The 26,125-nt window shown below is 37.1% G+C and overlaps 2 protein-coding genes and 2 long non-coding RNA genes across 6 annotated transcripts; 2 read left to right on the forward strand and 2 right to left on the reverse strand.

Annotated features, from left to right (window-relative positions):
• The first annotated feature begins 1,866 nt into the window (after positions 1 to 1,866).
• On the forward strand, positions 1,867 to 8,400 carry taco1 (translational activator of mitochondrially encoded cytochrome c oxidase I). Its single transcript, XM_028029812.1, has 5 exons — positions 1,867 to 2,137; positions 2,206 to 2,312; positions 4,771 to 4,904; positions 6,295 to 6,457; positions 8,003 to 8,400. Exons 1-5 carry the CDS (start codon positions 1,867 to 1,869, stop codon positions 8,210 to 8,212), a joined length of 885 nt encoding a protein of 294 aa, XP_027885613.1. The 3' UTR covers positions 8,213 to 8,400.
• A 240-nt stretch (positions 8,401 to 8,640) lies between these two features.
• kcnh6b (potassium voltage-gated channel, subfamily H (eag-related), member 6b) lies at positions 8,641 to 23,099 on the forward strand. 3 transcript variants are annotated; one of them, XM_028029787.1, is made up of 12 exons: positions 8,641 to 10,206; positions 11,515 to 11,628; positions 14,447 to 14,872; positions 16,056 to 16,449; positions 17,021 to 17,235; positions 17,325 to 17,577; positions 19,049 to 19,242; positions 19,904 to 20,009; positions 20,093 to 20,470; positions 21,082 to 21,253; positions 21,511 to 21,715; positions 22,521 to 23,099. In XM_028029787.1, the coding sequence occupies exons 2-12, from the start codon at positions 11,536 to 11,538 to the stop codon at positions 22,818 to 22,820; spliced, it is 2,736 nt and encodes a 911-aa protein (XP_027885588.1). In that variant the 5' UTR covers positions 8,641 to 10,206; positions 11,515 to 11,535; the 3' UTR covers positions 22,821 to 23,099. The 3 variants fall into 3 exon arrangements, with proteins under 3 accessions (XP_027885588.1, XP_027885593.1, XP_027885603.1); XM_028029792.1 differs by having other exon boundaries at positions 17,021 to 17,220; XM_028029802.1 differs by lacking the exons at positions 21,511 to 21,715; positions 22,521 to 23,099 and having other exon boundaries at positions 9,766 to 10,206; positions 20,093 to 21,218.
• LOC114152109 (uncharacterized) lies at positions 21,723 to 22,656 on the reverse strand. Its single transcript, XR_003597070.1, has 3 exons — positions 22,516 to 22,656; positions 22,303 to 22,361; positions 21,723 to 21,892 (listed from the first exon to the last, which is right to left on the reverse strand). It is a non-coding gene; the product is annotated as an uncharacterized LOC114152109 (long non-coding RNA).
• On the reverse strand, positions 22,699 to 25,559 carry LOC114152102 (uncharacterized). The gene is made up of 3 exons (XR_003597068.1): positions 25,066 to 25,559; positions 24,063 to 24,163; positions 22,699 to 22,834 (listed from the first exon to the last, which is right to left on the reverse strand). It is a non-coding gene; the product is annotated as an uncharacterized LOC114152102 (long non-coding RNA).
• Between the last annotated feature and the right edge of the window lie 566 nt (positions 25,560 to 26,125).

The raw sequence follows: 26,125 nt of genomic DNA on the forward strand, positions 1-26,125 counted from the left end.
ACTATTACTACTACTGCTACTATTATTACTACTGCTACTACTACTATTACTACTGCAACTACTATTACTACTGCTGCTACTATTATTACTACTGCTATTACTACTGCTATTACTATTACTACTGCTACCACTATTACTACTGCTACTATTATTACTACTGCTATTACTGCTGACCATACAACTACAGGTAGTTCTACTGTAACTACAACTACAAATTATGTTAAAACTAGTACTACAGCAACAATAACCACTACTAGTACAACTCTAAATAGTACTACTATTACCACTGCTAATACTGATATTGCTATTACTATCAACACCACTAGTACCACTATAATTATTACTGGTGCAAGTAAAATTATTACTATTACGAATGTCCTATTCGCACTTCTAAAAGTATTACTACTAATTTTACGGCTACAACTACTGGTACTGTTGATATAATATGACAGCAACTACTACCAGTAGTACAAATATAACTATTACTATTACTACCACTGCTAATGCTATTATTATTACAATTGAAACTACACCATTACTAAAACATTTACTGATATTGAGACAATCAATTGATTAATAGTAGTATTTCAATAAATTAGCATTACTACTATAACTACTAGTAAAGATAACTATAACTAAGTAACTATTAGTACCACCACTACTGCAAATACTGTTACTATTATTGGTTCCACTATAATTAGTAACAGCTGTAAATATTGTTACCAATATTGTTATTAGTATTATTACAATGAGTAGTACTATTACTACCCCTATTATTATTATTACTAGTAATAATTTAACTATGATTAGTTCTGCTATAATTATTGCTGTTATCAATTTACTACCACAACTTATATCGATGAAAGTAGTACTACAGAAACAACTACCAATACATTAACTATTACTATTAGTACCACTGCTAGAACAATTAGTACTGTTATAACTGTTACTATTGATATAACTACTGTTATTAGTGCTCAAACTACTACTAATAATAATAACAATAGTAACAAGGGATTATGTTTTAATTCCTCTGCTTCATGTTTATAACTCTGTTCACATTGTTATTAATATCACCATTAATTATTTTAATGTTCAATTTCTTTCTACTATATTAAATATCCTGTTAATAAAAGCCCATCTAATTAAATGAATTTAATTAATGATAAATAATAATAATAAACTAATTAAATATTTATTTATTTCAAATAAGTAAAATGTAAAAAATAAAACAAAGAAAATTTTAAAATACATATAACAATATTCAAACACAAAAAAACTTCCATGTACAGTTTGTAAAGGAGTAAGAAGAAGATGAATCTTATTAAATCCTACCCCCAATTGTTTTATCCAAATACGTCCCATTTTATACATATTTACATTTTTGACATGTCACAATTTCTAGTCTTTCCAAAATATATCTATTATGAAGTCTACACCATGTCGACAGCTACACTCATCTTTAACAATCAAAAACAAACTCTTTTCCTGTTCTTTATTATCCATTATATATGTAACAGAAAGGTTTCGGTACTTGTGTTTTATAAAAATCTGTTTGTTTGTTCGTTTTAACCGCTTAACCTTACACTGCTTTTACTTTGACAGGTCGGTGTGTGACGTCATTGGAACCCCGGAAGTAGCGGTTCCACAACAAGGGCAGCTGCGCTCCTGAGCTGCCATATCAGTAAATCAGAAAACTTTGGGCAGTTTCATGTAGTATTTGAACTAAAACGGTTCATTGTGGTTGGCTGACTGGTTTAGGGAGGCAGAGTTGCGGCTGTATGAAGGAAGTCAGCCTCCACATGTGCAGCGGGATTAGCGGACCTCCGCGCTCTCTGTAGCTGTGGTTGTGTGGGTGTGAAGGGCATGCTGGGGCTCACTCTGCTCAGGGCTCTGCGGACCCAGCGCCCACCACGGCTGGTCGGGACGGCTCCGGTGCGGCGTGTCCCTTTATCGGGTTCATGCGGGCTGTCCCCGCCATGCTGGACGGGTCCCGTCCGCACGCTGCGGCTGAGCACCGCCTTCTGCGCAGGTCACAACAAGTGGTCAAAGGTCAAGCACATCAAGGGTCCGAAGGATGAGGCGAGAGGAAAAATTATCGCGAAGTTTGGGATGATGATCAGAATAGCTGTGAAGGGTGAGTTCAGGCTACAGTTTTATATTCTTGTAATTGTAGCTATTTATTTTTAATTTGTTAATCTGCAGAAGGTGGATCCAACCCGGAACTGAATATAAACTTGGCCAATTTAGTGGAGCAATGCAGGAGCAAGAACATCCCCAAAGCATCCATAGATGCAGCAATCAAGAACGCGGTAGGTTCATAATTTCAATATTAGTGGTGACTGTGGTGGTAGACATGACACACACCCAGGGTGGCATGTCAGTGGGGCGGCAGAATCTAGCTGAGTCTTCAATTAAGTTTTCAATTCGTTTATATAGCCACCTGTTATTGTTTACATCTGGAAATATTGCTCATGCACACAGCGCTGGAGGGCAAAAAGGCAATTTTTTACACGCCATCTGATGCTAATGCCGTTGCAGAGCAACTTTGTTAACAAAATGAAATCTGGTTGCATCTACACTGCACACAAACTCAGTCATGGCAACTGACTGATAACAACAGCACTAATGTGTCAAGATTCAAATAAAAAAACACACAAACATTTCCCACACAAGCCTGTTTATGTTGCGATTCTTAAGTGATCGTCACAGCAATGATTGATTAGCTAATTTAAACACCTGCTCTACTGAAGATCTGTCAGAAAGTTGGCGTGTGGGTCACCTTTTTTTATTTTTTTAACTGAACCGAAACGCACCAAATTCCACAGCACATCTACATGTTAAGATTCTCAAAGTCAAGCTAGCATAAATGAGCTACTTTCATCTTCATTGTTTTTTTTAATTAAAACTTTATTTCAAAAGGGACAATTCATTTTACAAAATATGCCAGAGGCCAAGTTTCATCTGTAGTTCCTCTATAAATATAAACAAAATACATCATAGTGCAATACAGACAAGTTAACAAGCTCTTCCCATCAAAAAAGAGAATAATAATAATACCAGAGGTGGGGACTCGAGTCACATGACTTGGACTCGAGTCATTAAAATCAAGGTGAGGCTTGAGTTGAAAAAATGCTCAAAGACTCGGACTTGACTTTGACTTTCACACCACTGACTTGGGACTTGACTTGAAGCTCTTTACTTGAAAAGACTTGATATTTTGCTCAAGTCAAAACAGTAGCACTGAACAGAGACATTTCCCATATTCTCAAATCAAAAATTTGTCATGTATGGGTGTATTTGAAGACATCTATGTTGGTAAATTATATAGACAATAAATAGATTGTTTACTGCAGTCGGTGCTTTAAGTAGACCGTTTTTTCAGTTAGAACTCTCCAAATGGCGGCGTGATGGTCGTTGAAATACCATCTCCGAGTGGTATAATTTCCAAGTGGTATAATTTTGCTAGATAATAAATCAAAATCAAGTAATTTTGCTATCCTTCAGAAATTGCTGTAAAAGTAAAAGAATTGTATAATTGTAAGGATCCTGAACGTAACGCTGTGAGGAAGTTCTGAGTGTTTCTGGATGATAATGCAGAACGTTATTTTGTGTCTTGGTTAGTGATGCTGGCAACATGTTTTTATCAACACTGAGACGCGAAATTGGCTGCAGATTTGACCCCACTTGGACTGATGGATATTTATTTTACCATCACATCCAAATTCAAAACCACTGGGCTTTATTTGCAATGAGTGCATTGTGTGTTTGATTTTAAAATGAACACATGGTCTTTTTAATTGCATAATTATACATTGCAAAATTAATTTTTTTATTAATTATGCAATGTATAATTATGCAATTATACATTTAGCATAATTGGAACATTGTTTTAAAAAAAAAGGACTTGAAATTCCAAACTCCCGACTTGAGACTTGACTCGACTTTTGCCTGTCTTGACTCGGACTTGAGGACAAAGACTTGAGACTTACTTGAGACTTGCAAAACAGTGACTTGGTCCCACCTCTGAATAATACTATTACTAATAAATAAAAAGTATTTTTTAATCTAAAAAAGCATTTCAGGTTACCTGCTTAAAATTAATAAAACAAACAGTTCACCATAATACAAACAATAAATAAAAAACTTTAGAATGAATATAAGAATCACATAATTAGTGCCTGGATATTTGATTATTTAGGAGTGATAATTTTAAGTTATTAGAAAATTATTTAAACGACTCGTACATTTTTACACTTCCTGGTATTTTATTCCAGTCATGAGAAGCTTTTTCTTAATTTTAGTTGTGACAGAGTGCGTTATATTTAATGTTTCACTTGGCAAAAAACAAATCACGATACAAGTGTTTCCTTTCAGTCGATATCAATAATTATTGATTAGTTTTCTGTTTAAAATATGTAAAATACTACTGAACTAGTGGCATAACATTTCCTGTTTTATCCACAGTTTTAACTCCCTACTGTGTTTTTTTATTTCTAAGTAGTTATGAGGCACAATAGAGAAAACTTAAACTGCTGCTGCGCCAGTCACTCAGCAGATTGTTGCCAGGTAACCAAAGAATGAGCGAGTTGCTAGGTAACGAAAGAGTGAGCGAGTTGCTAGGTAACGAAAGAGTGAGCGAGTGAGTTAGTTAATGCCGCTAACTTTGCTCTGTAGCATATTTATTTTATGTAAAAATAAATACGATTGAATGCAGTTTTTGTTCTATTAAAACCATGTTTGCATGTTTTGCACCGATTCTGCACCCAGGAAAAAGCCAAACCCGCGTCGCAGCACACGTTCGAGGCGCGGGGGCCCGGCGGGTGTGCGCTGCTCATCGAGACTCTGACTGACAACAACACCCGGACCCACCAGGAGATCAAACGCCTGCTCACCAAGAACGGGTCAGAACCTCCCGCTGTGCTACCACAGCGTTCTTTCTGCTGGTTCTGTTCGTTAGGCTTTTACTCACACATCAAACCCTTCTTCTGTCATTTATCGAACATTTTTGTTATTGACTGTGTTAATCTCGTGAATACTGTTAACATTCACTCTGTTATTGCAAACACAAAATCTCATTTAAAACATGCTACCGTTTTTTTTAACAGCAACTTTTGAAGATTATTTTAATTTCCTTTACTGTTTTTCTCACTATGTGGAATTGTTCCAGTTGTTATGAGCCTCTTAATTATTGTTGTGATTGCAGATATGGTCAGCTTTAACTGAAAATGCAATTGTTCTTATGGACTTTTACTGATTTATGAAGATCAACCCACATTAGCTTTACTTAAATGTCATTTTTTCGTCCCATTTTTAAACAGACGTTTGTGTTACGTCATATTTATTCCCCACAGGATGTTTTTAATTCCTGTTAATAAGTTCCTAAGTCGACTTTAAAAACTAAAGCATTAATATAAATAAAGTCATAGCAGTAGTTCACCATATTTTTAGAACAATTATCACTATCGTGACATACAGTATGTTATAGGATTTGCCACCATATCTGGATATTTTCAGTGTTGTGTTGTTGAAAACAAAATAAAAACAAATTTTTTCATCCACTATGAAAGTTGATAGCTTAAAGGATGATATTTAATAACTCTCTGATGTTTCCAATTATATAGTTACATAAATTTGAGGTGATGTGGAGAATATAAGTGAATAATTCAGGAAGAAAAACATAAAACAAGATGCTGTTATGTGTAATAAGGATAAACACTAAACTGTATTTAAGCCTGTCGCGATAACTGTTCTGCTGGACAATGAATTGTCCCAGTAATCTTTGTGATAAATGATAATATTGTCTTTTAGTCACAAGTAGTATATTGACTTTGGTATAATAATGCGAGTGTGTACGGAAGAGGACGAGGGCCACTTTAAACAAAATCAGACACAACCATCAACGATTGATACAACGGAAATAGAAATAAAAACACTCACAGCAAAAACAATGAATAAGATGGATTATGATGTCTTTGTAAACAAAATTTCCCTTCAAAAATATTAATTATCAGAGTGGAAAATGCCACTTTTCTTGTAGCCTTGTGTTGATTTATGAAGATCGCTACACATTAGACTTATGAATTTCAGAAGGTGCTGAAAACCTAAATGAGTCAAAGAAGATAAACACATTATGTCATATATTTGACACATCTATTATATTGATTTTTCTCCACAGAACTGGTGATGGTCAATAACTCAGTATTTATTTAGAATTTTCCGATCAATAAAAGTCTCAGTTTGTTGTTAACTTCTGATAGAAAACAAAGCGTGTGATCACTCTGTTGTCTTCAGCGGGACGCTGTCTGACGGAGCTCGTCATAACTTTATCCGGATGGGCGTGGTGATGGCGCCCGCGGAGAACGTCTCCGCAGAGAAAGCGCTGGAGATGGCCATCGAGGCCGGAGCTGAAGACGTCCAAGAAACCGAGGAGGAGGAGGAGAAGCTCCAGCTGAAGGTCAGACTCCAATTACCTCAACCCAAGTACTGAACAACTACAGCATTATTTTATACATCAACGCATCCAAAATGTTAGTGTCTATTTAAATTATGCTTTTTTCTTTTGTTGGAATATTATAATTGAGGCAAATAGTACAAACTGAAAAAACGCAAAAGTGCGAACACTGCCCTCTGGTGGACAAAAACGGCAATTCACCCTGGAGGCTTTCGGAAATGGGAGTCACAATTACACTGCAAAAACACAAAATCCCAAGTATTTTCGGGCATTTTTCTAGTGCAAATATCTTAGTACACTTGAAAGGCATTAAAACTAACTTATAAGTAACTTTTCAGCAAAATATAGAAGCTTGACTAAAGAAAATAATCCCTCAACGTTGATGAAAAAGTGCTAGTTCCACTAACAAATCACTTACTTAACAATCAACTGGCACTTTGCCGTTACCTAGCAACGTTAGGCAAACCCAGCCCGTCACCTAGCAACCAAGTTCTTCTTCCACTGGCAGATTATTTAACTTTTCCACCTTATTCCTGGGAGGCTTACTATGGAAACAATTATGGGTCTTACTTCCAGCAACCCACCGTTAGTAGCAGTATTTCACTGTAATTTGTAGGGTTTTTTGCTAATCTACATTCATGATAGAAGTTACATCTTTCTTTTCGGTTATTGTTCAATATTTAGTAAAACATGTTTACGGACACACAGTCTGCCATCAGAGAGCTGCTCTGTACAGAGGATCGTAATTATGAGTTTAATCACAGGAAGCGACAGGAACACAGTGATACGTTTTGTAGCATAATGACCGTGAATCAGCAGCGCTGCTAGCAGCTTGTTTCTCTGAAGTACTGACGGTAATAAAGAGAAAAGCAGAGAAGCTGCTCAGAGATCTGAGCTGCAGTTTTGCACCAATGGTGTAAAACATCAGAACTACATAATATTACAGTAAATTTGCCAAAAACAGCCAATAACTCCAAGTCTTCAACCTGCAAGTTTGTTCGAACTTCCACAGTAATTACATAGCTCTGACTAAAATAATAATGAAAAATATGTGTGTCTGTGTGTATATAAATATATATATATATATAAATGCAGGTTTTAGCACTTTTTGATATTTTCGTAGAATAATTGCATTGAATTGTTACAATGGAATGACATTAGAAGCACCAACAATATTTTTTAGGTTAATTTTCCTTATCAGGTCTTAAACTTTGTGCTTTTTTAATACTATTTTCCACAAATGTCAGCATTCATTAGAAAAAAAATTATCCAATCTCTTTGCGAAAAGGTTTAAGTTTTTCTTTATCTTAAAACTTCCTATAGTGGATATTTATCAATCTTTCACTAACCTTTCACTTCTTGTGAAAGGTCAGGTAAATTAGTTTTATTTCGCTGGAAAATATCTGTGTATTGGAAAGGTTGCACCCCCAGCCCTGGAGGGTTGCATGACATTTGCTTCCAGGATATATACTGTAATCTATTTAAGAAGATAAACCTTTCCCTGTCTTAGTAAGACGGTAACATCTGGCTGTGCGTGTCTCTCTGCAGTTTGTCTGTGCCGTGTCAGACCTGAACAAGGTGCGCGGCTCCCTGGAGGGACTGGGATTACACATCACATCTGCAGGCTTGGAGTTCGTCACTCGCAATCACTCCTGCCTGGATCAGGAGCAGATGGAAGCTGCTTCCTCTCTCATAGAGGCCCTCACTGACCTCCCAGATGTAGTGAGAGTGTGGGACAATATCCAGGCCGACAGCTGAGACGGTCGGGGCGACGCTGCATATTTGGAACGACGGGAGGATTTGCCATCTGATAGCTTCCAAAAGAGCTGGAAACTGGGCATGTTGTGGCAGAGAAGAGACACTTTTGAATGTTTTACCTGTGGAGAAAAAAAAACGTTAAAAAGAATCAAAATGTGGTAACCATTAAAAGAGAGAATTGTTTTCCATCCTGCAGATTCAACTTTGATGAAGAGCAGTTTTAGTTGGAAAAGTGCTAAAGTAACAGATTTAAAGGAAAATGTTTCCCTTTTATTTAGAAAACACATTTTTCTCTCCATAATTCAAAATCTATCTGCGGCCCTCTGGAGGATTTTTTGTGGCCAACCTCAATTTTAGAATTGAGCCAAGCAGTCGGTTGCTGCAGATGGACTTTTTTTTTTTCATCTTTTACAGATAAATAACATCTTTAAAAAAATATTTGGTGGAAAAAATAGGTTCCTATTTATTAACAACCAAAATTGTTAACCTGCTTTCAGTCAAAAGCAAATCCTGCAGCCAAAGTCAGAAACCAATCAACCCTAAAAAATGTAGGAATTGGATCTTTTTTATGTGTTGTATCTGCAATAATTTACTGATCCATTTTCTACAAAAATCAGGCTAGTTTGTTGAGTCCAATAAATAAATTTTTGGTGACTATTGAGCACATAAGATAAAAAAAGGTACAAAAAGTTTGTTTTAAAAATGTTTTTGTGGCCCCATGTGCGGTTAACTTAAACATTTCGACATGAACCCGAAGACAGCAAAGTTCCTCGTGCGTAAACTACCTTGAAGGTGACCTACTATGTTTTCTTGAACAGGTTAGGATCGGTCTATAAAGAAATCATTGCTTTATTGCAGAGAATCATTATTAGATAATCAGATTTCAGTCTGCTCAGTTCTGCCTATTTTAAACTGTTTTAGAGGCTCCTGTCTCTTTAAACCCAAATAAGCTGCTGCTGGCCACGCCCCCAAACTCAACATTTACACTCACACTTGAAAATGGCTCCAAACAGATGCACAGTTATGTAACCGTACATCTTTGAAAAGTAGAAGTGGATCCCGCTGCACAACCAACAAGAACGCAGCAAGTGGTTTCTGGATGGTAAGTGAACAACAAAACAGTTGTCTTTTCCAGCAGCCATTGTACAGCAGCAAAACCAGATGACCAAACGCACTGGAGTTCAGCGTGGGTTGCTAGGCAACAGGCTGGTGTTTAATTGAATGAGATAAAAGGCAACAGGGTTGGAAGTAGTTTCTTTCTGCTTGTTTATCCACAAGGCAGCCATACTGGATTTTAACTTTCAGTTTTTGGGGTTCCTTCAATTGTGAACCAATAAATTTATGTATTACACAAAAGCATAATGCGATACAAAATAAAAATGTTCTGTAGAACGTTCTTCCATTTACATCAGATATATAAACTCCTAAAGTAGTTCTTGTTGATCAAATTAATTTTACTGATGCTGAAGGGTACAGCTGAAGGACACTTAACAATAACGTCATCATTACACACTGCCATGCTGTCAGTCAATAACATCCAACATAAACAACATGCATGCAATAAATTCAAATGGAGCAATTCATTACAACCAAGTTTCTCTTAATGTTTTTCAACACTGAATCGCAAATAAAACTTTTTCTCCCAAATTAAACTCCCTCCAAATCATTGGCCATGCTGACGTGATGCTAAAAGGGAAACCCAGTGACTGTTTCCCCTTCGCTTTGTTATCAATGTCCAGTATTGATCTTCTCTTCGCTTCCTGTCAGCTATTGCGTGGCATTGATTGGCTTCCAATGTTGGTGTGCTGCAGGGCAGTCCTACGCTCTGACCCAGCCAAGCTGGGAGGTCCAGCATCAACAACCGCAGTCACACAGCGCTAGCAAGAAGAGCACTAGTTTCGCCCAAACATGGATCCAGAACAAAACACTTTGGAGCACGACGAGGGATCCTACCAGTGATGGTTAAAACAGGCTAAGTTTCTGGATCAAATCAGGTTTGTTCTACTTATTTTTATACTTTTAATGATTTGATGAGCTAGTCAGATATTTTTCGTTTACCACTCAACAATTACCATTGCCTTTTACCCAAGTGTTACTATTAAGTGTGTAAGAAAAGTATATTAAAAGTTAGTATAGCACCAGTGCAATTAGATTACAAACTCTTTTGTAATCAATACAATGAATAATAAAAAGGTAGAAAGTAAGATTTAAGGCTGGTACACTTTTCCCATTCTAAAATTCAAACACTTTTCAATCATTTTTATGTAAGTTGTCAAACTTTTATAGTCTAGCAAATTGGAGTTAAATACAAAACAAATGAACTGAATAAAGTTTAACTGTCTTGTGATAATATTCTACAGAAGGGCCAAGGTAAACTAAAATATAACATAATTTTAAGGTTTCAAATAGGGCTAGACAATAAATCAATAACATATCACAAGAGACACATGATCAGTATCAATATGTCTGATAAAATATCCAATATTTAATATAATCACTGAAAGAGGAAAGATTTTAGTGACTCACAGCCAGCTAAGCAAGGTTGGTGGAACCAACTACCTAACTCACTCTTTGGTTACCTAGCAACAGCTTGTAGAGTAACTCGTAGCAGTTTCAAGTTTTGCCACTTTGCCTCATAACTGCTTAAAAACAAACAGCGTTGAGTGAAAACTGGGGGTAAAACAGGAAAGGTCACACAACCAGATTGACATCATCGTTCTTTCATTTCAGATATTTAAAACAAAAAACGAATCAATTATTATTGATACTGACTGATAGAAAAAGCTTGTATATGTTTTTCAGCCATACATTGTCCAGCTCTTAGTTTGAAATGTCTCCCTCACACACTTGACTGGTCTGAAAACAAAACAGTAATTTAATTTAAATAACGTTGTTTAACCTATAAAATATAAACCAACATTAATTTCAATTACACAAATCAACAAGTCACTGTGAAATTACGAAAAATAAACACCCAAACAAATTGTGTTAACATAAATTACCTTCCTGCTCAAATTAAAATTAAACCTCTAATATATGTTCTTGCTAATTTGCCAGTTTGCGAATTGTAACTGATGTAAAACAAGAAAAGTTTAGTCTGATTTAACTTCAGATAGTGAGAAAAAAACTGTGTTTTCTTATTAGGTGTATGAAAATAGATTGCAATTTATTACAAAACTGCGCAGTTTGAATATCAAGCACTTCCAAGGACTTTACACAGAAATCAAGCACTTTCCATGAACCTAACTGAAATTACAGGACTTCCAGCAGCCTGAAGGTTAAACTATGCATCGTTCCTCCAGGTGAGGTTTAGGTTTGGCCCGATGACGGGCGAGGATCCGGCCATCAGGATGGAGCTGCTCAGCCCGCCGCAGGCAAAGGAACGGTCTCAGAACGTCACAGAGAAGGTCACGCAGGTACGGCGGGAACCAGAACTGCGTCAAGGCTCTAATGCCGTCCAATTTTTGTGTTTTGAATATTTAATTCTCTTTAAATTTAGATTTTTTTTTTCCACCAATGAACTCCTTGGGTTTACATAGGCGGCCATCTTGTTTGACAAATTTTACAGCTTTTGTTTTTCTGAACTTTGAATCAACTCTACAACAAAATATGATAGGCAGGCTAAGATAAAGTCCTATTGTTACAAAAATAATAAGAAATAATACTAGAATAATGTCTTAATATCAACAGAATAAAGTCGTGATATTAGGAGAATGAAGTTGTACTTTTATGAGAACTCCAACACAAACAATTATACAGTATTAGCGCCATATTAAGGGAAAAAAAATAAAATAAAATTACCAAAATATAGTCCTAAATTTTGAGATAAAAGCTGTACGGGAATAAAGTCAACATATTAAGTAATTAAAGTTGCACGAGAATAAAATCGAAATAATACAAGAACAAAGTGAAAGTATTACAAGACTAACATCATGATATTAACATTTCGACTTTTATGATTTTATTCTCGTAATTAAATTTTTCTTATTTTCTTGGCGTGGCCCTAATATACAATAACAACAAAATAATTTCTCAGTATAATAAAAATAAAAAATCTCGTAGTCTGGCAGTAACATCCTGTCGTACAACTCAGGGAAGGTAAAACTGAAATAAAAGCAACGCTTTGAAATTTTTTTAAGAAAGCAAGAAACTTTTTTTTTTAAATTAGATTTGGTATAAAAAGAAAAAAAAGTGATTTTATTTTTAAGCCGTATCGGCCTAGATGTCCAGAGGACATTTATTTGGATTGATGAAACTCACCAACCAACTAACTTGGGGGTGAAATGTTCACCAGATTCAAAAACAAATTCAAATTTAAAAACACTTTATTAAACCCAAAGGAAACTTCATATTATGAATTATTATAATTAAGAATTATTACTTAATTATTATTGTTTAACATTAATTAAATATTTTCTCTTTGTAATTAGAAATTAAATAATAAAGAACCTTCTAACTTTAAATATCCACAGCAATGTTTTGTGAATCCTGGTTTAGCTGCAGAGCCAGGAAATGGTCTCTGAATTAACGAACTCACTCAGTCACCAGTAAAACCAGTAAAACAGTAAAACTCATACATCTTTCTGTGACTTCATGGCATCCGGGTTCAGTGTGCCGTTAGAGGAGAACAGGCGAACCAACATCCCCACTCTGTCGCCATGATGGAAAGCTGCTGCTAATTAACCCTCTAATGGAAAAATCAGTGGGCGGCTGATAAAGATGCACTGTGTGGCAGTTCAATTGAGAGCTGCAGTTGTTACCAGTGCAGCCCTCAGGCTCCCAGTTCTGCACCACTGGACCATGGACAGTAAACAAACGCCAAAGTTGAGCTAGCACCGACCTGTGACCTTCCAGCTCCTGTCTGTGGGATGATCTATCTGTGCAATAGTATGGATTCATATGGCTAACAGATATGTCAGGAAGGTCAGGGGTATTTTTCAAGAAAGTTCGTTTCAAATTAGGCGAGTCAATAGCAACAGCACTGATGGGGGAACAAAATTAACTCGGTGCAACATCCAGTTCATCATTTCAGCCCCGCAACCCAGCAGATGGCCAGTCAGCCTGGACAACATTAATCAAAGGAGACATGTTCTTCAAAACGTAGTCTCTGTGACGTCTTTACTAAGAAAATAACAGAAATGTCTTCTAGAAAAACCGGTTTGAGGCTCTGTTCAGCAAGAGACAAGATGTTAGGCCTTAGAAATAAAATCGGATCATTTCACATAAAATCCAGTTTCAATCGATTTTCACTTTTTCTAAAAAATAAAAATAAAAAATGACATAAAATATTTCAAAAAGTGGCTTTCATTAGTTTAATTACAAGAGTATCATAAGATTAGCAGAATATAGACAAAATTTTACCATAAATTTTGTCTACAAGAAAATTTGTAGACAAAATTTATTAATTTCTATTAATTTTAATTCTTAAAATTAATAGAAAAAGTTATTTTAATGAGAAATAAGCTTGGATTGCTTCAAAGTCAGTTAAATTTTTTATTTGTGTTGGCGTACTCACTAAATTACTTATTTATTCCCCTAATATTACAACTTTATTCTTGCATTATTTCGACTCTATTGTCGAATGACTAAAGTCTTGTAATATTATGATTTTATTCTTGTCATTAAATAAAAAATAAATCTTTCCCTCACCCTAAGTTTGCTATATAGTTGATCTGAAGTTAAACAATTTTTTTAAAATCCAAATTTTACAAAAATGAAATCTTCAGAAACCAAAATTCTGATTAATTGATTGAATCGATTTATCATCTAACCTTAAGTCAAAATATTTTACACTCGAAAGAAATGACTAAAAAGTGCTTACAGGTTAGAAAACATGTCATTGTATTAGGGTGTCGTTAAGCATTGTTGACAGCAACGAAGGAGTAAATTTCCATTTTAAAAAAATTACATTTTGATATTGATCTCAGAATTTTTCAAGAAAAAACGTTAAAAATTTTCTGAGCTTGTAAAGTCAAACATTTTAGATTTTTTTGAGCTTTAACGGTCAAAGATTTTTTTACCTTTGACTCTGAGAAATTTCCAAGTATTTTCTAAAAGAATTTCAAAGATGAATCTCAAAATGTCTAATTTTTTGAGGTCAGAAATTTCCACGTTTGTTTTTTCTAGAAAATTTATGAGCTTCTGAGTTTTTTGGCAGAGATTTACTCCTGTATTTTCTATCTGCAGTGTCCAAAATATCCAATCATGGAATAACGTACCGTTGTCCGATTGCAGGTGCTATCTTTGGAGTCGGACGTTCTACCAGAATACAAACTCCAGGTTCCGGAAACAACATGGTGGATCCTGCTCCATTACAGCCCCTTCAAGGCCTTTTGGGACTGGATCATTCTGCTGCTGGTCCTCTACACGGCCGTTATCACCCCGTACTCAGCCGCCTTCCTGTTGGACGAACATGGCAACCCGCGGCAAAGACGATGCGGCTACACGTGTAACCCGCTGAACGTGACCGACCTCATGGTGGACGTGCTCTTCATCGTGGACATAATCATCAACTTCCGCACCACGTATGTGGACCACAATGACGTCGTCGTCACTCAGCCGAGCCGGATAGCAAAGCATTACATCAAGGGCTGGTTTCCGATTGACATGCTAGCAGCGACGCCCTTTGACCTTCTCATTTTCAGATCTGGGTCTGACGAGGTGAACATTTCTTTGCTGCAATCCACTGTGGTGGCCCAAAGTTGTAGTGTGATAGTTTTCATATTTGTAATTCTTAGAATTTTTGTGCCTTTTTCTGGTAATCGTATCTCTCTTGGTCCATCTGGGTCAATCAGCAGAAGGAAAAGTTGTGAACTATGACGTCAATTTTCTGCAGTCTGCAATTTTGTGATGCGGATCAAAAAAAGTCACTACAGAAATACAAAATCTTACCAAGTAATTTTGGTCTATTTTTGAGTGCAAATATCTTAGAACACTTTAAATAGGACAAAACTAACTTCAAAACATTTTCAGCAAGATACAGAATCTTGTTTTAAGTAAATAATTTCTCATTATTGGTGAAAACGTTCTAGTCCCACTGGGAGATTAATTTCCTTATAACAGGGAAACATTTCTTGTTATAAGTGAAATAATCTGCTAGTAGATTTAGTACATTTTCATCAACATTGAGTTGTTGACTTAAAACAAGTTCCTATATCTTGCTGAGAAGTTACTTGTAAGTTAGTAAGTTAATTCTTGGTGGTATTTTGTATTTTTGCAGTGAACGAACTCTGGTTCGCCTATAAACCTCGGTCTTGGTTCGGTTAAAGTGAACTCTAGTGCGGTTTGAATGCGTATGTGAACGCGAAGCGGACTGCAGACCGCTCCAAAAGCAGGAAGTGGACTACATCACAGGGCATTCTGGGTAAAAATAACCAAAACAAACACGTTAGCCTAGCGCTAGCGGGAGAAATGTATTGGTCTTTTACCAAAGAACAAAAGAGAATTCCTACAGCCGCAAAAATATGACTCAACTCCATTTTTGTTTACACTTTAGCCAAGGAAGAAGAAAGTTGCTTCAGTCTTTTTTTGTCATTTCCTTCAGTGGTTCTTTGTGCAACGCCACCATAGGCAAGGAGGGGAACAGGTTTTTCAATCGGTTTGGTTCTTTTGACAGTGCAATGCGAAAGCGAACCACACCATATAAAAATTTAACAAATGTTGCAATTTATTGGTGTGAAAACACCCTTAGATTAAGCACTACTTTGTGTCTGATATGTAAAATCCCCCCCAAAAACACCAAGAGTTCAAGAGGTAGGAGTACTTTCCCAAGTTATTGTATTTTAATTCTGATTGTCTAATTATGAATTACATTTTTCTCTCCTGTTGCCCATGGAAACCAAAGATGGCAACCTTAACCAGCCTGCTCAAAACGGCTCGGCTGCTGCGGCTGGTCCGTGTGGCCCGAAAGCTGGACCGATACTCCGAATACGGCGCCGCCGTCCTCTTCTTGCTCATGTGCACTTTTGTGCTCATCGCCCACTGGCTCGCCTGCATCTGGTACGCCATCGGCTTCGTGGAGAGGCCGTACACGGAGACCGGCTGGCTGGACAACCTGGCTGAACAACTGGGGAAGGCGTACAACGAAAGCGACTCCACCTCTGGGCCGTCGGTGAAGGACAAATACGTGACGGCTCTGTACTTCACCCTGAGCAGCTTGACGAGCGTCGGGTTTGGGAACGTCTCACCAAACACAAACTCCGAGAAGATTTTCTCCATCTGCGTCATGGTCATCGGCTGTGAGTGAGACTCAAAGAACTCAAAAAGCTACGACCAAGTATTAATGTTTTTTCTTAAATTACGAGAATAAAGTCATAACAGTATGACTTTGATACTGTATGTATGATAATTCTTGATAATTCTGGTATCAAATAAGTTAATACGATAAAGGTACGAGACGTTGTACAGAATAAAGTCAAAACAATACGTGAATAAAGTCATAATAATGTGAATAAAGTCATAATATTTTGAGATGTCCTAATCTTACCAGAATAAAGTTGTAATATTATGACTTTATTCTGGTATTATCAGTAGTGATAATATGAGATTATCACATTTTCAAATATGATAATATGAAATATGACTTTAATTAAAATTTTATTCTTGCCATTTTTTATTTTGTATTTTCTTAGCGTGGCTCTAAAACTCCATTTTAAAAAGCTACTTAAAGATACGATAATAAACTTAAGATTGTCCATTTTACGGCTACATCTAATAATTATTTTTTAATCCGATCAATCTATCGATTATTCTGATTACGCATATTTGATTAAGGATTTTCTAATTATAATTGTTATTTTCTCCTCGCAGCCCTCATGTACGCCAGCATATTCGGAAACGTGTCGGCGATCATCCAGAGGCTTTACTCCGGCACGACCCGCTACCACACCCAAATGCTGCGGGTCAAAGAGTTTATCCGCTTCCACCAGATTCCTGGCGGCCTGCGCCAGCGGCTGGAGGAGTACTTCCAGCATGCCTGGTCTTACACCAACGGCATAGACATGAATGCTGTGAGTAAAGCAAAGGTGTGTCCTCCAGTAGCTGCACTGTCAGGTATTAACGAGTTACATTTCATCTCTGATGTGAGGATGGGTTTGTTTTGCTCCTTTTAAAGGTGCTGAAGGGGTTTCCAGAGTCGCTGCAGGCAGACATCTGCTTGCACCTCAATCGCTCTTTGCTGCAGAACTGCAAGGCTTTCCATGGAGGCAGTCAAGCTTGTCTGCGGACGTTAGCTATGAGGATCAAGACGGTCCACGCTCCTCCAGGAGACACGCTCATCCACTATGGAGACTTCCTGGACTCCCTCTTCTTCATCTCCCGTGGCTCCATCCAAGTCATGAGGGATTATGTTGTTGTGGGTTTATTAGGTACAGTGACCTGTGGTTCTATTGGCCCCTTTGCATGTGACGTCACAAATACAGGCACCAGAATCCTGCATTTGTGCAAAACCTAGGAAATGCTAATTATTGAAAGACAAGTTTTTTTGAAATTGACATGCTTCCACGAAGCAAACAGAAACAGCTATCATTGTAGTACTCGATACCGGTCTTGGTCTCGAGACCGGTCTCGGACCCTAAAAGTCTTGGGGCCTCATGCATAAAGCGTGCGTGCGCACAAAAAATGTGCGGCTCCATATTTTACGCACAAGCCGGGATGTATAAAAATGTACTTTGCGTCAAAGTTTGTGTAAATATACGCACACTTTTTCGCTGGCGTGAAAATATGCGGCAATATCTGTGGACAATATCAAACTACAAAGCATCAAAACTCACCTAAATACACTGAAATCTGACGACATTCAGTTATTTAGACCAAGAAGCATCAAACCCGATGTTTTTCATGATTTTAATATTTTATTTTTTAAACATAAACGATGAAACTGAACCACATTTATCCTCAGACAATAAGCTAACACGCACACAAAATAAAGAAAATAAAAATAAAAGGATGTGAAAACCTCACTCGTATGTAAATAGTACTTTTTCTAAATTTTTGTCTCATAAAGATGTAACGCATCGGTCCGTGCGCCGAAGCGCATTAAATGCATCTATGGGGTCAATTTAATTTTCCCTAAAATTGGATCAGCAGATTAAATCAAACCTGCTGATTAAAAATAATCAACAGGTTTGATTATTTTTAAGGTGATCAAGGTGTGTATGCAGTCACACGTATACAAGTAGCTGCGCGAAGGTGAGCCGCGTAATTGTGGAGCTTTGGCTCTGATGGAGAACAGAGATCATATTGATCAGCTGGGAAATGTTGATGATGGTTTATGAACGTTTAGGTTGCCTTGGTCTTGACTACAACACTGGAAACAGCAGATACTGTTTGACCAGAGCTGCTGTTTCAAAAGTAAAACATTTTTCACTTTTGAAACTCACAAATGTCCAGATTTTTTGCGAGAAATGCTTTTAGATTTATCTCAAAATTTCAGTTTCTTTTTTTTTTGGAAAAATGTACTTTTTTTTATATCTACAATGGCCCAAATACACCATCATAGGATTCAACACGTTCGAATGACACAACTTTTAATGAAATGTGTGATGCTGTGAAAGCCAGCTACACATTGCCTGGAAAAAACCAAAAAATAAGCATCATCCTCCTCCTACTTCCTGTCATCTGTGTCGTTTTTCGCCTGCGGTAACATCCAGCTGTTGATCATGTGATTCAAAAAAATGTTTCCATTGCAATTTTCGTATTGAAAAGTATTCACTTTTTTAAAAGACTGTCATGTTTCTATTTAGCAAATTTATTTTTGATACTTCTATTTGTGTTCTTTTGGTGTTCGCGAGAAAAAGAGTTAATTCTTCAAATAAAAATGATTTTCTTTTCCTGTAGAAAAGAACGACATATTCGGCGAGCCTATCCACCTGTACGACGAACCGGGACGGTCCAACGCAGACGTGTGCACCATCACCTACTGCGACCTGCACCGCATCCCCAGGGAAGACCTGCTAGATGTGCTTGACATGTACCCAAGCTTTGCTGACAACTTCTGGAGGAACCTGGAGATCACCTACGACCTGCGAGACGTGCGTTGGCGAATCTTCTCCAAGAAATGATATGATGCTATTTTGTTTAAAACAGAAAGAAGGACCAAGGAATGAAAATAAAACAAAAGATTACAGATTACAACTACCATCTCGGCTTCCAAAAACACAAATCTTACCAAGTTTTGTTGGTCTAATTTGGTCACTCACTCATTGGTTACCTAGCAACTCACTCACTCTTTGGTTACCTAGCAACAACCTGTTGAGTAACTTGTGCAGTAGCCATTTAAGGTTTCTGAACTGTGCCTCATAATTACTTAATAATCCACAACATGGAGTGAAAATTTGATGAACTTTTGCAGTATTTCAGAAATTTAAATAAAAAGACTGATCAATAATTATCAATATCGACGGATATGAAATGCTTATTTCATGATACTTTTTTCCAGCTATGTGGTCTAGCATTACTTTAAACCCCTCCACCTCGAAAACTGGCTTAAAAGTAAACTGAATACAAATACATAAAACACTTTTTTCTTAGAATAGAGTACCTATCATTTTCTTTTCCTTTCATAAATACGCTTCATTTGTTTTTGTCTTTCCCTAAAAGAAAAACCCACTGAGAAAAAGTCAAGGCATATCAGACATTTTGAAAGCTCCTGTACGTTACGGCTGAATATTAAATGTGATTTTTGATCTTCAGACTGATCAAATGCCGCCAGTAATAACCAATGAATCTGGGGATGACAGTGAATATCGCCACAAAGCGCGGCACCGAATCCACCCCCTCGACTGCAGAATAAGACCAGGTAGGCAACAAGGCTTTAAATCCGACTAATCACATGTTTAGGCAGGTTTACGTCCCGTCATCCGGAGATTTTCCTTTGATCAGATGGAATCGACCACGAAGACTCGTTCCCCCACCAGTCCTGCCACTGTTCGCCACCCCAGGATGGCTGGGATGACCTCTGGAGCTCCTCCTGTTCCCAGTCCAGCGAGGATCTGTCGAAGCCTCCCACTCAAACCACCAGACCGGTCCCCGTTCCCACTGACGATCCCAGACCGGTCCTCTTCCCCACTGACGATCCCAGACCGGTCCTCTTCCCCACTGACGATCCCAGACCGGTCCTCTTCCCCACTGACGATCCCAGACCGGTCCTCTTCCCCACTGACGATCCCAGACCGGGCCCCTTCCCCACTGCGGCCCCACAGCTGCCCCAGAGCAGAGCCTCGGTGGGGAGGGACACGGTGCTGAACCAGGGCCACCAAGGTAAAAACGATTACAGATTTATTCGTATCCCAAATTGGGCAATTGATGTTGCAGCAAGTATAAAAATTAAAAGACAAAGTATCAAAGATAAAAAAAAAAGGAACAACAAAAAATACCAAAAGGACATAAAATACGAATCAACACATAATGGAAAGAATATGGCAGTGTATTTCATTATTGACCGACAGTTGCTACAAACACTAAATCAGGTGCAAGTCCCCCAACCTTGTCCTGCATTAAAAATAGATATTGCTGTAGGAACAAAGGAGTGCTTGTACCCGTTACTTTTTATACAAGGAAGTCTGAGCCAAACGAGTCTTGTATAACGTTGCATTATCAACATAAAGCAACCAATAAAATCTGTGTTTCACAGCAGTAACGTGAAATTCCTTCAGACTTCAGATTAACCTTTCTGGACGTCCTTTTTCTGCTTTTTATTTTATTTCATTTTAACTTTTTTGTCTTGCTGTTTATGGAACCTACACACAGATTCACTTTTTTCACTTCCGATACCGATACAGATAACTTGGCGCAAAACCCCCCAATAATATTCAGAGTTTTTATACTCCCATGGTAACAATCTTTACTCTGTTGCCTCTGTGATTTCTTAGCTTCCTCGTTGAATCTGCCGGGAATGTATCGATACTGGCCAGATCAACAGCAGTTGTCCAATCAGGTTTTACAACCTTCTTCCACCGGTAACCCAAACCCGCCTCTGATCCCAGAGGAAAGGCCCAGTGAGCTCGAGTCACGACTCGAAGTCCTGCAGTCACAGCTGCACAGGTACCTTCAGTATTTTCAGCTGCTTTGGTGTAAAGTATCCAAGAAGTGTTTTTACACATTCTTTGTATTAAAACATCAAACTTTTCCTTCTTAACTGTAATTTCCAGAGTTCTTTGAGATGATTGGTTAATGCATAGGAGCCTAACTCTGACCTGATATGTAAATGTTAGACATGTCTCGGATGGATGGACGGACAGACGGACGGATGGCTTTACGTATAATGACTCGTCATCACTTCCTGTCTCTCTCCCCTCCAGGCTGGAAACTCGAATGACGGCTGACATCAACGTTATCCTCCAGCTGCTGCAGAGACAGATGGCTCCAGTTCCCCCAGCTTATGGCACCGTGTCCCCCAGTACGCTTCCCATTGACTCCTCTGCCCTGTATGGGACTGGGACTCCAGTACTGGACAGCATACACCCAGTTTCCCCAGTTCGGATGGACTGCAGGGCTTCCAAACAGGTGTGGAATCACCATACCAAAGAACTCCATCAGATGCATTCTAACTATAGATGCATTTACTAATTGTTAATTAATAGTTTATCAAATTAAAATTTGATTAACTAATAACGTCCAATTAGGTCTTCTTTTAGTGTTGTAATCTGGCGGCCTTCCAGCAGAGGGCGCCGCTGGTCGTTGCTAAAATCGCAAGATAAAAAGTTTATTCTTCAAAATGAAACTGAAATTCGTGACATTTTTCAAGATTTATCTCAAAATTGTAAATTTTCTAGCACATTTTTGACTTTTCAAACTCAAAAATTTCCTTTTTTGCTCAACATTTCAGAGATTAATCTCAGCATTTTTGAGTTTTGTAAGCAAATTTTCAACTCTAGAAAAGATTTTTAATCTTAAAACTTGAGGTATTTTTCGCAAATTTTTGACTTTTCGAACTCAAAAATTTTCTTTTTTATTCAACATTACAGGAATTAACCTCGATATTTCTGAGGTTTTTTTCTAGCAAACTTTCAACTTTTTAAACTCTTTTTTTTCTTTTTCTAGAAAATTTCTGATTAATCTCAATTTCTGAATTTGGTGGTAATTTACTCTACCTTTTTTTCTATCTACAATGGCCCTAATTCACCGTTCAGAGAGACGATCGGTGCTCTCACTGCAAGAGAAAATCTGATTTTTAAAAAATGGCCACATTAATTGTTAGTTTATCGATAAGAACAATCAACCTTACATAAACTCATTAATAACAACTTGAATTTCTAATTTTCACCTGAAATAATGTTTTGTAAATTTCACATCTTTTTCTTTACCTCAGAGTTTGGACCAGATGGATCTGAAATCCTCCAAGAAGTCCCAGGAGTCGTTATCCAGCGGGATCCACATGACTGCAGCCTCCGACGACACGATGTCCACGACTGTCACCCCCGACACGGACACTCACGCCGGGTTCACCCCCAAGTTACCGCAGCAACTGCCCAGATCCACCCTTGAACCCAACATGAGCCTGTGTGAGACGGTCCGCTTCCCGTCTTTGCCAGTGAACCTGGACCTGACCTCAGGACCCGCTGAGATCCAGAAACACACCTCAGACCCGGCACTGCCCATCTTCACCTGACCGGCCGGCTTCACCTGGACAGAACCAAACTGCTCTCAGGCTTTGGACGAGAGCGATTTTATTTTGTTTTTGAACAGCTATCAGGAAAAACATGAAGCAAAAATCAAATGCAGTGCCTTGCAAATGTATTCATAGACTTTTCCACGTATTTTCATGTCTTAACCTCAATTTTTAATGGATTTTAGGTGATATAAACACATAAAATCCAATGTAACTATGAAATGAGATAAATGTATGGTTTCCCAATTAAAAAAATAAAAGTATTTCAACCACCCTGAATTATTTTGGTTTTCCTCTACCAGCTTTACACACCTGAATAAGTTTTACCCTATTCTTCTATACAAAATGCATAAAGTTGCTTTAAAATAAATGACAATCAGTCCATATAATAGTTTTTAAGTACAAAATTGCCTTATTTCAGTAACCAAATAATTTAGCAATAAATTAAGTTGCTGCAACAGAAAGCTGGAACATGAGACACCAGGAAACATACAAGTTTCAATATTTTGTAACGTCTTTTGCTGGGTTTTGGCCAAAAACATGACAGTTGTGTAATTATTTGAGGTTTAAATTGCATTGGGTTGTGATTTTTCACAAGTCTGGAAAACTTCAGTTCATCACCAGGGGAAGCAGCACTTAAATTATGTAATGTTTATTTATTTAGTCATTGTCCTGACTAGGAAAAAAACATGGACAGATATTCATTTGATCGTTCATCGCTGAGAAATAACATATTTATATTTGAATTCCAAGTAATAAATTCTGTTTTCCATGTTTTTCATATGCAATATGTTTGTTAATATGAACTGAAAATGAGTGTAAAGTGAATGTTTATTCATCAAAAGTGTTTCCTCCAACAAAATCCTGACCTTGATCATTTTTCCGAATGGCTTCGTGTCTCGTTTGAGCCTCAAACTCAGAGTATTTCCAGGCTGTTATTGTAACATGGTGGAAGTCCACTGAACCTTATTGATGTCTCTCTCGGCTGTGTGAGCCAGCATGGGGTCCTCCATGCTGGATGATTAACTGTTTTCTCAGTCTGTGTTGTAAATTAAACAGCTCCCTCTTCTGCTCAAAGTTAGTTACTGCATCAAATTTAGGGCGTTTTCACATCTGCTGGTCCAATTTGGAACCAAAGTCACTGAAAAGTCTTCTTGCAAATGTACTAAGATATTTGCACTAGAAACAAAACTAAAAATACTTTTGTGTTTTTTGCTGTGTGAACCAAACCAGTGTAGTTACCGAGTAAGTTTAGGTCCACTTCGTTTCAGTCAAAAGATGTTTAGAAATCAGTTTTTGTTGTTGTTCAGTAGAAACTCCAATCAGGTCTCTGCGTCCCTCACCTGTAAACAGGAAGGCATTCATCATCAACATTTTTTAATAAGTTCATACAACAATACTGCACTGGCGCTAAAGAGAACTAGAAATAAAGACTGGAAGAAAAACTTTTAATCTGTGGTGCTTAATTGCCTTCCAATTTGCTACTTTGACTACAAAAGGACAAGTTTTCAATGTACTGATATTTCTGGAACAAACTGAAGAAAATGACAAAACAAAATCTCATCATACTATCATTAAAATTTATCATGCAAATGATAAATGAAATTTCTTAATTATTTTTTATTTTAAATGATAAACGATACAATTAGGTTTGTCACAATAAATAAATTATTTAATCACATGATAAGACGAGTTCAATAACTTTCATTTGCATGATTTAATGTTTTTTTTCTTTCTACCAAAAACTGGATGATAAAAGTCTGGTGTTTTGGTCTCAACTACCCTTTTTTGAAGAATAATTTTGTTTACAAAGACTTCATAATTCATTTTATTCGTTTTTTGTTGTCGTTTATTTCGAATATTTAAAATGTCTTCCAGTTCCCGTGTGAACTGTTCCCTAAAATTTTAAGTTTATTCATACTTGAGTGTGCTTTTGCATTATTGTGCCTTTACCATTATATTGCTTGAAAATTGTCTCAAAGCAACAATATCATCATTTATCACAATAATGTTCTATTTATCGGTTATCGTCCAGTAAAATTTATCGACAGGCCTATTACGATAAATGCCCACTCCTAATATACATAAGGTCAGACTATAACATATAAAAACACTCTATCCTTTAATATTTTAAGTCCCATTTTTATAGAAATTGAAGCATAAATAAAATGTTGGACAGTAAACAAATCCCTCCAGTTAAGTTTAATTTCGGAAGCCAGGGAATGAACAGGTTCCATGAACTTACCTTGTCGTTGTACTCCTTCTCGAAACTACTAGCAGCAACCGGAACCGTTAATCCGTTCGGACGGTCCAGTTCGAGGCGTAAACCGTCCATTGAATATATAGATTTCCATATTTCTAGTGCAAACATCTCCGAACCCGGTAACAAGTAATTACCGATAATGACGAGGACCCTGAACGCGTCGCATCAACCGCCTACTTCGATAATAAAACTTGGTGTCTCCGCTAAATGAACTTTAATGAGGACAAAAGTAAGCTCAACAGTTGACTTCTTGTTATTAAAAGCATTTCTTACCGGTAGAAACACAACTGGGATGAAAATGAGTAGCAAATGTTAAAAATTAAAAGCATAGAGCAGCCGGACTAGGTTTAAAAATATGGCGGCGAACAGAAATGAATGAGCGTCATGGAGACGGCAGGTGTTGCCTTCTATACACCAAAATAATCTGGGAATTAAGAGTACTGGGAAATTGTCTGCCAAGAAAGCAGTCCAGCAAATTTATTTAACTTCTTTTAAAATTAGGTTAAAGATTTTATTTTTCATTCACTCATTTTTTCGTTTCTATTGGTTTACATGCCCGAACAGTTCTTGCAAACAGCGACCACTTATCAGTAATTAAGGTAATAATTTGGAGAAAAATATAAATCACATTTATTAGAAATCTTAAAGTACGCTTTATTTACACTAAATAGGCTCTGTTTGAATATTTTTTTCATCCATTTTAATGTACAACTAGTGATACTCATGTAAATTGCAGATTTACGACATGTTCATGAAGGCAGCGATCTGATTGAAGCGATCAGCACGTCGTTTCACTGGTTTACGTGAAGTTAAAGGGGGCCACAGATATTTAAAAGCATATTTTAAAGATTTTTGATTTGGGGGAAAAAAGACACAATTATGTTAATATTAATGTTTTGTGGACAGATTTTGTATTTAAACGGCTAGGTTAGCTAGCATGTGAAAGCTAGCTAACCTCAGAAGAATTAGCTAACAGCGCCTCACAAATACACAGCTAATGTGGGACAATAAAGAGCATTTCTATTTTTATTCTATTCTAAAA

The sequence above is a fragment of the Xiphophorus couchianus genome, chromosome 2 (genome assembly GCF_001444195.1).
Source record: "Xiphophorus couchianus chromosome 2, X_couchianus-1.0, whole genome shotgun sequence".
Taxonomy (NCBI): Eukaryota; Metazoa; Chordata; class Actinopteri; order Cyprinodontiformes; family Poeciliidae; genus Xiphophorus; species Xiphophorus couchianus.